Genomic DNA, 12,266 nt, shown 5'->3' with positions numbered 1-12,266 from the left:
AGAATATCAAGGTACTGAGCAGCCTTCATGGAATCATGGACAACGATCAGTGGTCACACTCCAAACTAGCTGAATGCACCCACACCATTACTTCTCCACCACCAAACTGTGCTGTGGGTACAACAAACTGTGGTAACAAGCATTCACCAGGCTGCCTCCACACCTATACCCAGCCATCAGATTGGAAACAGGTGAACTTTGATTCATCACTCCAGAGTACCATTTTCCACTGGTCAATTGTCCACTATGCATGCTCTTTGCACCAGGTGAGTCACTTTATTCATTGCATGACAGCTGTTTTAACACCTCCTGTCCCTGTCGGTCATTTTTGGCTGACAGCCTGGGTGTTTTTCAGCAGTAAAGCCAGAATGTCTCCATTTGTTCATCACATTACTAGCTGTTGATTTTAGATGCTCCAATTGAGAGGCAATGGCATGTATGGACATACTACCAATGTGAACAGCCCATGATGACACCTCTCTCAAAGTCACTGATTCACGTCCTGTTGCCATACCGCTTGTATTAAACTGCTATGATGGGAGTCATCTGGAGAGCAATTTGCTAAAAGGGAGAGTAATGAATGTAGAAAATGAAGGTAAGATAGAGGAGTGCTTATGAATGAAGAGGCAAGTATCATGACTGAGGAGAATGAGAGAACAGGAGTACAAGAGAAACAATTAAATGGTGAGGAGAAAGGCAGAGTAAACTGTAAGACTGTGTTAGAGGAGTCGAGAATGGCAAAAGAAGCAAAATGTGTGAGAAACAAGAAAAGAATTTTGAACTGCATTTCGAAGGATTCTAGTATGGTAATAGGAGAGATGAATGGTAAGGGAAAGGTTTAGAGAAGTCATATCCCCAAAGTTTTATTGGTAACACTTCTTATAGATTCATTCATCAATGATTAACTTTGTACGTCGTTTGAATCTGGGCATGGGTTTGTGATTGTCTTTAGATGGGAGATGAATTTCATTGTAGGAGTGAGACCACTGCCCTGCTTACTGGAGGCCTGAAGTGGCTTTAAAACGTTCCAGGGATTCCAGTAGTAACTGAATACCAGCAGTAACAAAAATAAGAGGAATGAAATTACAGCAGAGGTCTAATTAATTCACCCAAAAACTGTTGGAATAAGTGAGGTATGGTTGGATGAGGGTGACATCCTGACAGAATGGAGATGGAGGACTGATGTTTTTTGTGAAGGTAGAAAAAGAAAAAAAGAAGGCACAGTGTTATAATGATGGAAGGTGTGTGTGTGTGTGTGTGTGTGTGTGTAATAATAATAATTATTATTATTATTCCTGGCTACTCCATGGAGTCATTAGACTCATTGATGGAGACTCTAAACATCATGCGAAGCACTGTCCAGTATTTGTGCAATATCTATCATACCTTGCTTTGAACTCATTGACAGTCATGGCACCCACAAGAGATCCTGGCAACCTGTTCCATTCATTCACGACTCTCCAAGCAAAAAGTCTAAGTTCAATCACCCTTGCTAACTACAACTTGCTCAGTTTCCAAGCATGGCCCTTAGTTCTCCCACGACAACATCTATTCTGAAACATTTCCTCTGTAAAATTCCCCTCAGTAATTTATATGTCTCAATCATATCACCACTTTTCTGCCTGTCAACCAATTTCTGTAACCCACAAATCTTCAACCTGTTTTCATAAGATTCATTCCATAAACCTGCTACCACCGTCTTGGTCATTCACTTCTGAATCCACTTCTCTTAGGTATACAGTCTGCCAATACTTCCCTCAAAAACTTCTTTACCTCTACCCCTACACTATCAACATCCAGCCCTCGAAGTTTCAAACACTATTTAACTGATCCAAGCAATCTCCTAAGTTTCTCATAATTACTTGAGCTGTAATTCCACATATACCCATGCTTAAATAAAAACTCCACACATTTAGCCACCTCCCAAATCAAGATGATATGATCACTCTCACCAATTTATGGAAATGTCATATTGATTACAGGCAAATTCTCAGATGAAATTACTATATCTAGCAGTCTCAAACCCTTAGTATATTCCATCACATTATTATGATTATTAACCTAAGACCCCATGGAGTCAAGGATTCATCTAGGAGGTCCTTTTGTCATAAAAACAACTCATCATACCATGCCAAATACATTCAAATTATTTGTGGACAATATGCTCTCAGATAATGCATTCCAATCATTAGCAATTATCCAAGCAAAAAAAAAAAACCTGCTTCTCACTCCTTTGTTCACACCCTACTTATACAGCTTCCAGCTTCCAGGATGACCTCTTGTTCTCTCTGATCTCCCACCATTTTATGAAAAATTTCTTCAACATTGATTCTATAACAGCCCTTAACTTGTACATATCTACCATATCACACCTCTCCCTCCTATCCACTAGACTCTGTAAAGTGCATATTCTCAACCCTTCTTCATATTCAACATTCCAGAGATCAGAAATTACCGTAGTCATTCACCTCTGGACTCTTTCCAAGAATTCTTCATCCTTTTGAAAAACTGGTGACCAAATTTGTGCACAGTACTCCATGTATGGCATAATCAGAGACTTATACAATGAAACGAGAATCTCCTTACTTTAACGTGTCCTCTGCATCATTCCCAGCATTTGTTGTGTTGTTCTCACAATTTTTGCATCTAACAATGTGTCCTCTAAATTTTAGATCCTTATTCATCATCACCACAAGATCTATTTGATCAACTAAATACAATATATCCCCACCAAGTGTAAATTTTACATACTACCATTATTTCCCAGACTTTAAAACCTTACATCTTGTGACATTTAATTGGCATCCCCACTCCCATGTCCATTCACTCAATCTATTCAAGTCTTCTTGTAAGGCCACAACATCTGATCTACTCCTCATAGTTCATCCCAATTTTGCATCATCTGCAAACAACTGAATATCTCCCATACAAATCTTCCCCAATATCATTAGCATACAGGTTAAACAGCACTGACCCTAAAACATACCCCTGAGGCACACCACTAGTGACTTTCCTCTTCTGGGATATTGCTCCTCCCATACACAACTTGCTGATACCTATCAGATAGGAATCTCTGATCCACTGCAACAGTCTAATATACAACCCCATTCACTCTAGTTTGACTGTCAACTTATTATGCAATAATCTATCAAAAACCTTTGCAAAATCTAAGTATACTAATGTGTATCCTTTGTCCAATGAAGCCATCACGTTATTATAATAAGTAAACAGATTACTAAAACATGACCTCCATTTAGCAAATCCACTGTTCATCAAAGATAATACCATTGTTGTTAACTCGATTCTGGATCCTAGTTTGTACCAGCTTCTCCAACAACTTAATCACAAAACCTGACACACAGATAGGCTTATAGTTTGATGCTTGAGTTCGATCACCTCCTTTATGAAGTGGCACAATCTTGCCCTCCTTCCACTCCTTTAAAATTTGACCCAGTGTAAGGCTCATATTAAAAAATGTGTCAACTCTTTGGCACATTCCTTCAGAATATGTGATGATATATTATCAAGTCTCACAGCCTTATTAACATCAAGTTTGCTCAATTCCCCATATATCCCATACAGCTCACTTACAGTCAGTCTCTCCTCCCCATCATCATCAACTGATCTCACACATTCACAAGAATGAAAGACCTTTATGAACTGTACATTGTATCTCCACTATATAATCTTCTGCAGCAGTTGTGCTTATCCTATTTTCTCCAATCAATGTCATCCTTGCATAATCATTTTTTTTTTTTTTTGCTGGCTATATATTGAAAGAACTTCATAGTATTCTTTTTGGCTTCATTATCTAACTGGTGCTCATACTTCACTTTTGCTACCCTTACCAACCAAATCACTATCCTTGCCTGTTGTTTGTAATCCTTGTGGAATTGATTATTACCACTTCTCTTATGCTGCCTCCATAATGTCATTTTCCTCTGTATCGCATGCTTAATCTCTTCATTCATCCATTTCACACCTACCTTATTTAACCTTCTGACCCTTAGAATACATTTAGACATTGCTTTTACTTGATTGTTCTTGAATATCATTAAAGCTGCATTGATCTCCTATCCAGCCAACTGTTCATTCTATGTAACACCTGCTAGCTGTTTCCTGTGCTTCTCATAATCAACATCCTTGTAGTTCCACATATACCCTTTCCTCACAGAGGTCCTCACACTGCTTCATTGTGTGATTACAAGTAATTACCTGGATAATCACTTCATGGTCACTCTGACCAACTGGAGGTTGAATCGACACCTCATTTATAATAATATCCTCTGATGAGATGATCAAATCCAAGACCCTCAATCCTCACATGCTCTGTGTTACATACTGCCTGAGGTAGTTGTCGCTCAAAAATTCGAGACACTCATTTTCTTTATTTCCAGTTGCTATCTCATCATCCAAGTCTATATTGCCATATTTAAAATCACCCGTCTTTGCTTGGCTAATTTGATTATACATTCTGTCTCTCATTTGCCGATGCATACTATCCACATCACCTTTTTCATATTCTGGTCTATCACTGTATATTTTGTTCTGCTGGCCTTTATCAAAATATGACAGAGGCTAATAGCCTCAAATAGATAGCATCAAATATGCAATTTTCACTGGCCTGCAGATGAACTTCTACTCTCTTTGGTTGCAGTTCCTTGGCTATAATCAATAATATCTTCCCTCCATTCTTTTGTCTCCATCCTCCCTGAATATACTATATCCTTCACATTCTATTCCACTAACTATATCATCTTCTGTCAGCCACGTCTCATTACTGGTAATAACCTTTGGCCAGGATGAACTAACCAATTCCAAAAACTCCTCCCTCTTGTTTTGAATTCTCCTGGTAGTAGTGTGCATAAAGTGCAAAAGCTCATTAGGCCAATTGCTATCCTGATGTTATTACTATTATTACGGGCAACTCCAGGGAGTATTAGACTCATCGAGGGAGGCCCAAATCATATTCATCACAACTATTCGACATTCATACAGTATCTATCATATCTCGCCTTAAACTCATTCACTGTCACAGCATCCACCACAGACTCAGGGAATGCATTCCACGCATTCACTACTCTAAAAGTAAAGAACCCAGCTCTAACACCTTTACTAACCACACTTTTGCCCAGTTTCCATGGATGTCCCCTAGTCCTCCCACACCCTGTTCCCAAAAATATCCTCTGAATTAATTTTATAGAAACCCTTCAGTAATTTGAATGTCTCAATCATATCTCCCCTCCTCCACCTATCAACCAATTTTTGCAACCCACAAATCCTCAACCTGTTCTCATAAGGTTCATTCCACAGACCTGCTATCATCTTGGTCACTCACCTCTGGATCCTCTCCACCTCCTCCCGATCAAGAAGAAACCTAGGTGACCAAATCTGAGCACAGTAGCTGAGATGGGGTCTTATCAAGGCTCGATACAGAGGAACAATAACCTGTTTGTCTCTGCATGTCAACGTATTCTTCAGCAACCAAGTGATTTGATGAGCTGATTTGGCCACTTTTGCAATGTGTCCCCTAAATTTCAATTCCTTATCCACCAACACTCCTAAATCTCGTGCCTCATCAATTTCCTGGAGCATGGTTCCACCAATGCAGTAAACTGCCGCCAATCTTTTCACCCCAAAATGCATAACCTTACATTTTGCCACATTAAATTGACATCCATTCTCCTTAGCCCAGACCTCCAATCTATCCAAATCATCCTGCAAAATTTTGACGTCATCTGCATTCACTATTGCCCTACCCAACTTCGCATCATCCGCAAACAAACGAACTGTTCCTCTCAGATCCTTTTCTATATCATTTATGAACAAATTAAACAGCAGTGGTCCAAGAACAGATCCTTGGGGCACACCACTAGTCACAGGCCGTCTTGTCTTGTGGACTTTACTCCTGAGTAAACCACTCTCTGATATCTCTCCGTCAACCACCTTCCTATCCATCTCACCAACCCTATGTCCATCCCCATATGCTGCAATTTACTGATTAGAATTCCATGTGGTATCCTGTCAAAGGCCTTAGCAAGGTCCAGTAGAATCACTGTAAACCCATTACCCTTATCCAGTTCAGCTGTCACTGTGTTATAATACGTGAGCAAGTTACTGAGGCATGACCTACCCTTCACAAAACTATGCTGTCCCCGATACAGTATCCCATTTTCTTCTATCCAATCTTGTATTTTCCTCTTGACTATTTTCTCTAAGACCTTGATAATGATTCCTGTTATGCTGATTGGCCAGTAATTTTCAACAGCAGCCTTGGAACCACCTTTGTGCAGCGGAACTATTTTCCCCTCTTTCCACTCCCTTGGGACTGACCCAGTCCTGAGGCTTAAATTAAACAAAATGGTCAAGGGCACTGACAATTCTTTAGCCGCTTCACGTACGACACGAGCTGGTATACCATCCAATCCCACAGATGTATTGACATTGAGGTTCTGTAATAGACTAGTTACCTCTACTTCATTCATCACAATTCCAGTATAAGCTGTTGGTTCTTCCATTCCTGCAAAGTCACCACCTGGATGGTATACTCTTGCAAAGTGCTCGCTCAGTAATTCCACAATATCTACTGATTTGGTTACCTCCCTACCCTCAGCATTTTTTAAGATCATTCTACCATGAGCATTTTTCCTTTTACTTGCAACATATTGAAAAAACTGTTTGGGATTCTCTTTAGCTTGCGTGACCAATGTTTACTACTAATTATCCCATTCTGGTTTGTTATCATTTGTATCAACTTGGGTATTTTATGCATATTCTTAAACTCAACTTCCTCACTGATATCTGCATATTCACTCAACAACTTTCCCTTTAAAAGCTCTATTTTTCCTAATTTTGCTCATCCACTTTCACTTCATATAACAATTTTTCCAAACTCTGAACCACAAATCCATTCAGATGCAAACCATTCCTCTTGTATAAGTTCTTTTGTGTGGCAAACTCACTCCACAGATCCACAGACTCCACATTATTCCTTCTGCATAACCTGCATATTGAGTCATTCGCTATTATGATTTTCCTTCTCATCTCTACTCTGTCATACCACCACAACACACTTATTTTCTTACAATGTTTTCTTTTTGCTACTTCCAGTAATTCTTTCATGTTCTCCCTCATGCCATACTTTTCTTCTTTCAAATCATTCATTCCAGCCAAAATGATTGACTCTTTCACTTTATCCTTTTGTGCTCTAATAGTCCCACTAACATAATTAATTTTTGCCAATTGCACCTCTTATGATAGAATCGACACACAAGACTTGTTTCTTGATTTTTTCTTCTCTCTTATTCAAGTATTAATTTCTCTTTTTTCGCACTTCTTTCTCTCTGATATCAGCTGACTTACTCACCAGACATTCTGCATTCGTTGCAGCTCCTGCTTTGTCCTGTATATCATTCTGCATAACCGAGTTATCTCTCTTATTACAGAACTCTTCATTTTTTATATCCGTGATACTACTATTCTTTTGATCAACACTTTTGCTCTCTTGCAAGCGTGACATTTAACCAGTTTCAATCCTATTTCCCATTACACGGTCACAGACATTTTCATGCATCTTCTCTGTTTCGACCTCCTCTTTAATCTCACTATTTGACCTGCACTTTTGACTCTCTCTCTCTCTTTCATAGCATTTTTGGTACACTTTCCCATTCTTATCACTTTCAAACCAAATTCTATTTACCTTTCATAATGCATACATCTCAAGGATATTGCATTCCATGAAGTCCCTTTGGTTGAATTCTTTAATCAATAATGCCTTGGACAGCATTGTTTTGCATTGCATTGGTGCCATGTGCTATGCTATGCAATACAAATTACCATGCAGAAAGACTATATTAACTATATTGAAAATAAAACTTTTAACTTAAATCTAATTAACATCATAATACAATCTAATTCTAACACTATTTTTAACTAATATCACTATTTTTTTTAAAACTAAACAACTTAGTTTTTGGAGCCTTCCAAACACAGGCCTACCACCACATGCCACCTGATTATGTTTCCATATATAAAGCCTTTTACAGTACATCATTACTATCTTCAGTATAGTAAGCAGGTGGATTAAATAGTAGCTTTGAACATTCTGTTTAGGATAACCTTTTTTCTGAATGGTTGTAAGGAGAAACTGTAGTTCTTTGGTGATCACTTCTTTACTGAGGAGGGAGGGATGGAGTGAGCACGTTTCCACCTGTTGACTATGTTGCGAAGACTATGCATCATATTGCTACTGTGATAAGGAATACAGTGCCATATAGGGATAAGGAAGTGGTGGTAGTTCTACAGTATAAAGCATTGGTCATATTATACTGTACTCATATTATACAGAAAAATGGGTACTCATTTAGTACCCATTTTTCTGTATAATGTGGAATAGAGTCCAAAGACAAATGACCAAGGATCTTTCCTTATGTGGAGAGGTTGATGGAATGCAAAGTACAATGTTTAGTGGATGGGAGGAAAAGAAGTGATATGATAGAAATATTTAGGTTATTGAGGGGGGGATCACTGGATTAATACAGGGAGATTTATAAAAAGAGGGGAGGATTAGAGGGAAAGAACAAGAAGTTGTCTGTTATGAAAGTTATGTGAAAGTTTGGTGAGGAAGGGTGTGAGGAGTAGATGTTTTGCACAGACTGTGGGTGAATGGAATGCATTATGAATGCAGGGAGAGTAAATGAATTTAAGGTTCAATATGATAGAACATGTCACTAATTGAGTAGGCCAGCTAAGATATGTCTGCCAACTCCACAGCATTTAATGTAATAATAATAATAATATATTTAAGGTATCAATACATTCATGAAGTTAAGCAATAATATATAATGGTACTTACTGAACTTTTTCTTCACTTTGAAAGTAGATGATGGGGGACTGGAAGGTCCAAAACCAGCAGCATTTTTAGCCTTTACTCGAAACTGGTATTCATGGTTTTCTATGAGTCCAGTCACTATATATATATATATATATACATATATATATGAGTAGAAAAATTTTGTTTCAATGATTAAAATTATTACAACATACATAGTTTTTCAATAATTAATATATTAAAATTTACAGTTAAAACATGAGGATGTGTGATATGCATCATTACATATAAAATGAATAGTGTAATGCAGTTCTTTTCAAAGCCAACTTTATCATTTACCTGTAAAGACAGTTTCTTTTATAAGAAAATCATTGGCCACACGCCACCTTCCATCAAGCACATCACAAAGCTCAATTTGATAGCCTTGTATTCTTGAGCCACCATCACTGAGAGGTATATCCCAAGATAAGGTTGCACTACCTAGGTCCCAGTCAAGAATATTTGGAGTTCCTGGTGGACCTGGAACATCTAGAAATTGTAAAGAAATTAATTAGAAAAAGCACAGAATATTATTTTTTGTAAATGCATATTTTAATGAAAATTTTACCAACTAATCTGATAAAAAGTATTTAAGAGCCAAATAGAATTATACTTTAATTATAATGATTTTATTATTATTATTATTATTATTATTATTTTTATTTTGTAACAACACTTTTTTTGAGGTATCCTTTGGTAGATATCTCTTATTAACATTTGAAATCCATGGAGTGATACAGTCAACAATTTTTTTAGGAAATACATACCACTCACCAGCTATTCCTTTCACCCTTCCTGCTTCACCCCTCCACATTAATCTGACTTGGGAGGTCGCAAAATCTGTGGATTTTTCTATTAAGAAGGGGTATGTACGGAACTACAGGTTAGGCCATTATAACAAGCTTCGGAGTGAGCTTGCAGCCATCCCATGGCAGAACATATTTCAAGGGAAAGATGTTAGCAGTGCTTGGGATAAAATCAGCGGGTATCTGAGGAAAGCAATATCAGATTGTGTCCCCATGGTCAGGAGGTCAAACAAGGCAGGCATTAGATGGATGAGCAGTAGTATCAAGCTTGAACTGCAAAAAAAGAAAATGTTATGGAGAATTTACAAGGAGAAAGGCGATCAGGACACCCATGAGCAGTACAAGGCTCAAGCAAGGAAGGTTACCAGCATAGTAAGAAAAGCTAAATCAGATTATGAGAAGACCTTAGCCAAAGAGATCAAGGGTAATCCCAAAGAGTTCTTCCGCTATGTGGCAAGTAAGAGGAAGAATGACTTCGGAAGGATAACCTTAGTGGGTGCTGATGGTATTGAGGTGACAAAATCAGATGTAATAGTCGAGTTACTGAGTGATCACTTTTCAAAAGTCTATCACCCAAGTGAGGATATCTCTATACCTATAGCAATACCTAATGTGAGAATTGAAGCTAAAGAATCAGAGGTATTAAATATATTGCAAAACTTAAATACAAACACTGCGGTAGGCTTAGATGGAATATCAGCTCGGGTGTTGCGTGAATGTGCAAATGAATTGTCAACCCCTCTTACCTGGATATTTAATTTAAGTTTGAACTCTGGTATGGTCCCTAGGGAGTGGAAGTTAGGCAAAGTGGTTCCTTTGCATAAGGGTGGCTCTAAAACTGCGGTATTGAATTACAGACCAATCACCATCTCAGGAGTAGTGGTAAAAGTATTGGAAAAGTTGGTTAAAGACAAAATTCAAGAATGGGTGGATCAGGATATGATACTCTATAGAGGCCAACATGGTTTTGTTAAAGGTAGATCTGCCTTAGCAATCTATTAACTATTCATAATAGGATAACATCTGAGTTGGACAAAGGAACTAGCTACACAGTGGTACTTCTGGATTTTGCTAAGGCTTTTGACAGGATACCCCATAGAACACTGTTACGCAAATTGGAGCAGATGGGAATGGATATTAAATTGGTGATATGGATAGGAGAATGGCTCAGGGAGAGATACCATAAGGTGGTGTATGGAGGAGCCGAGTCCAGAATGAGGCAGGTGACCAGTGGTGTGCCTCAGGGCTCTGTGCTTAGGCCAATGTTGTTTAATTTGTATATAAATGATGTAGGAAACGGCTTAAAGGGAGATATTCAGTTGTTTGCTGATGATGCAAAGTTGTGTAGTGCAATAAAAAATCAAGCTGATGTTGAAAGTTTGCAGGAGGATTTAAATAAGCTGGTAAAATGGGCAAAAGAAAATGGATGTCAGTTCAATGTGGAAAAGTGTAAAGTCATGCATTTTGGGATTAAAAGATTATCAGCTGTGTACTACATTGATGGAAATGTACTCCACGAGATTGATGAGGCTAGGGACTTAGGGGTATTGGTAGATAGGGAGATGAAGTTCAGAGGACACATTGCTAAGGTGTCCAAGATTGCACATAGGATTACTTGGTTGTTGAGGAACACACTGACATCCAGAGATAAAGAGGTTATTATTCCCCTTTATAAAGCATTGATACTTCCACATTTGGATTACTGTGCTCAGATCTGGTCACCTGGATTCCTTGGAGATGAGGAGGCTGTGGAGAGGGTTCAGAGAAGAGTGACCAAGTTGGTGAGTGATATAAAAAATGCTCCCTACATTGGTAGATTGAGAGCTTGTGGATTGCAGAGATTGGTTGATAGGCGAAGAAGAGGGGATATGATAGAAACATTCAAATTACTAAAAGGTTTTTATAGGATTGATGCAGGGGAAATGTTTCAGCTGTGTGATAGTGATGGAAGAACAAGAGGTCATCTGTGGAAATTAAAGAAGAGTGTGGTTAACAAAGGTGTCAGAACAAGGTTTTTTGCCTGGAGGGTGGTGAATGAGTGGAATTCATTGCCTGACTTAGTTGTGAGCTCTTCGTCTGTAAATGAATTCAAGAAGAGATATGACAGATATTGTTTTGCTAGTTTGGGTCTCCCGCTATGAGTCGACTGACTCCATGGAGATACCCGTAATAATAATAATAAAAAAAAAAAAAAAAAGATGCATGAAGAGTATAAGACACAGGCCAGAGGAGTGACTAGTATTGTAAGAAAGATGAAACTGGATTATGAGAGGAGATTAGCTCTAAGATCCTAAGAAAATCCTAGGGAATTTTTTAGATATGTGGCTAGTAGGAGGAGAAATGACTGTAGAAGAATGATATTGTGGGATAAAAATGGGAATGGAGTGACTGATGCAGAGGACATAGTAGAATTGTTCAATGAACACTTTATTGAAGTATTTTACCTAGAGGAGTCAGTTTTAATGCTAGAAGGATAGGGCAGGTTCAAGGTTTAGAGGTACAGGAGGAGAGTGTGTTTCAAATACTGAGTATTCAATGAGTTTCAAATACTGAGTGTGTTTCAAATACTGGATGTCAGTAAAGCTGTGCGA

The 12,266-nt window shown here is 38.2% G+C and overlaps 1 protein-coding gene across 5 annotated transcripts in view; it reads right to left on the bottom strand.

Annotated features, from left to right (window-relative positions):
• The window catches only part of LOC150108743 (twitchin-like), a 2,666,638-nt gene that overhangs the window by 641,566 nt on the left and 2,012,806 nt on the right, over positions 1-12,266 (bottom strand). For all 5 annotated transcript variants that reach the window (XM_090390962.1, XM_090390961.1, XM_090390964.1 and 2 more), the window contains 2 exons: positions 9,170-9,358; positions 8,855-8,968 (listed from right to left, as the gene is read on the bottom strand). In XM_090390962.1, the coding sequence (XP_090247088.1) occupies positions 8,855-8,968; positions 9,170-9,358 (303 nt within the window). The remainder of the gene's footprint in view (positions 1-8,854; positions 8,969-9,169; positions 9,359-12,266) is intronic.

Source organism: Typopeltis vanoorti, chromosome 3, assembly GCF_054136105.1.
Source record: "Typopeltis vanoorti isolate ZY-2024b chromosome 3, IOZ_Tvanoo_1.0, whole genome shotgun sequence".
In the NCBI taxonomy this organism is placed as follows: domain Eukaryota; kingdom Metazoa; phylum Arthropoda; class Arachnida; order Uropygi; family Thelyphonidae; genus Typopeltis; species Typopeltis vanoorti.
This window is presented reverse-complemented; position numbering and strand designations above follow the sequence as displayed.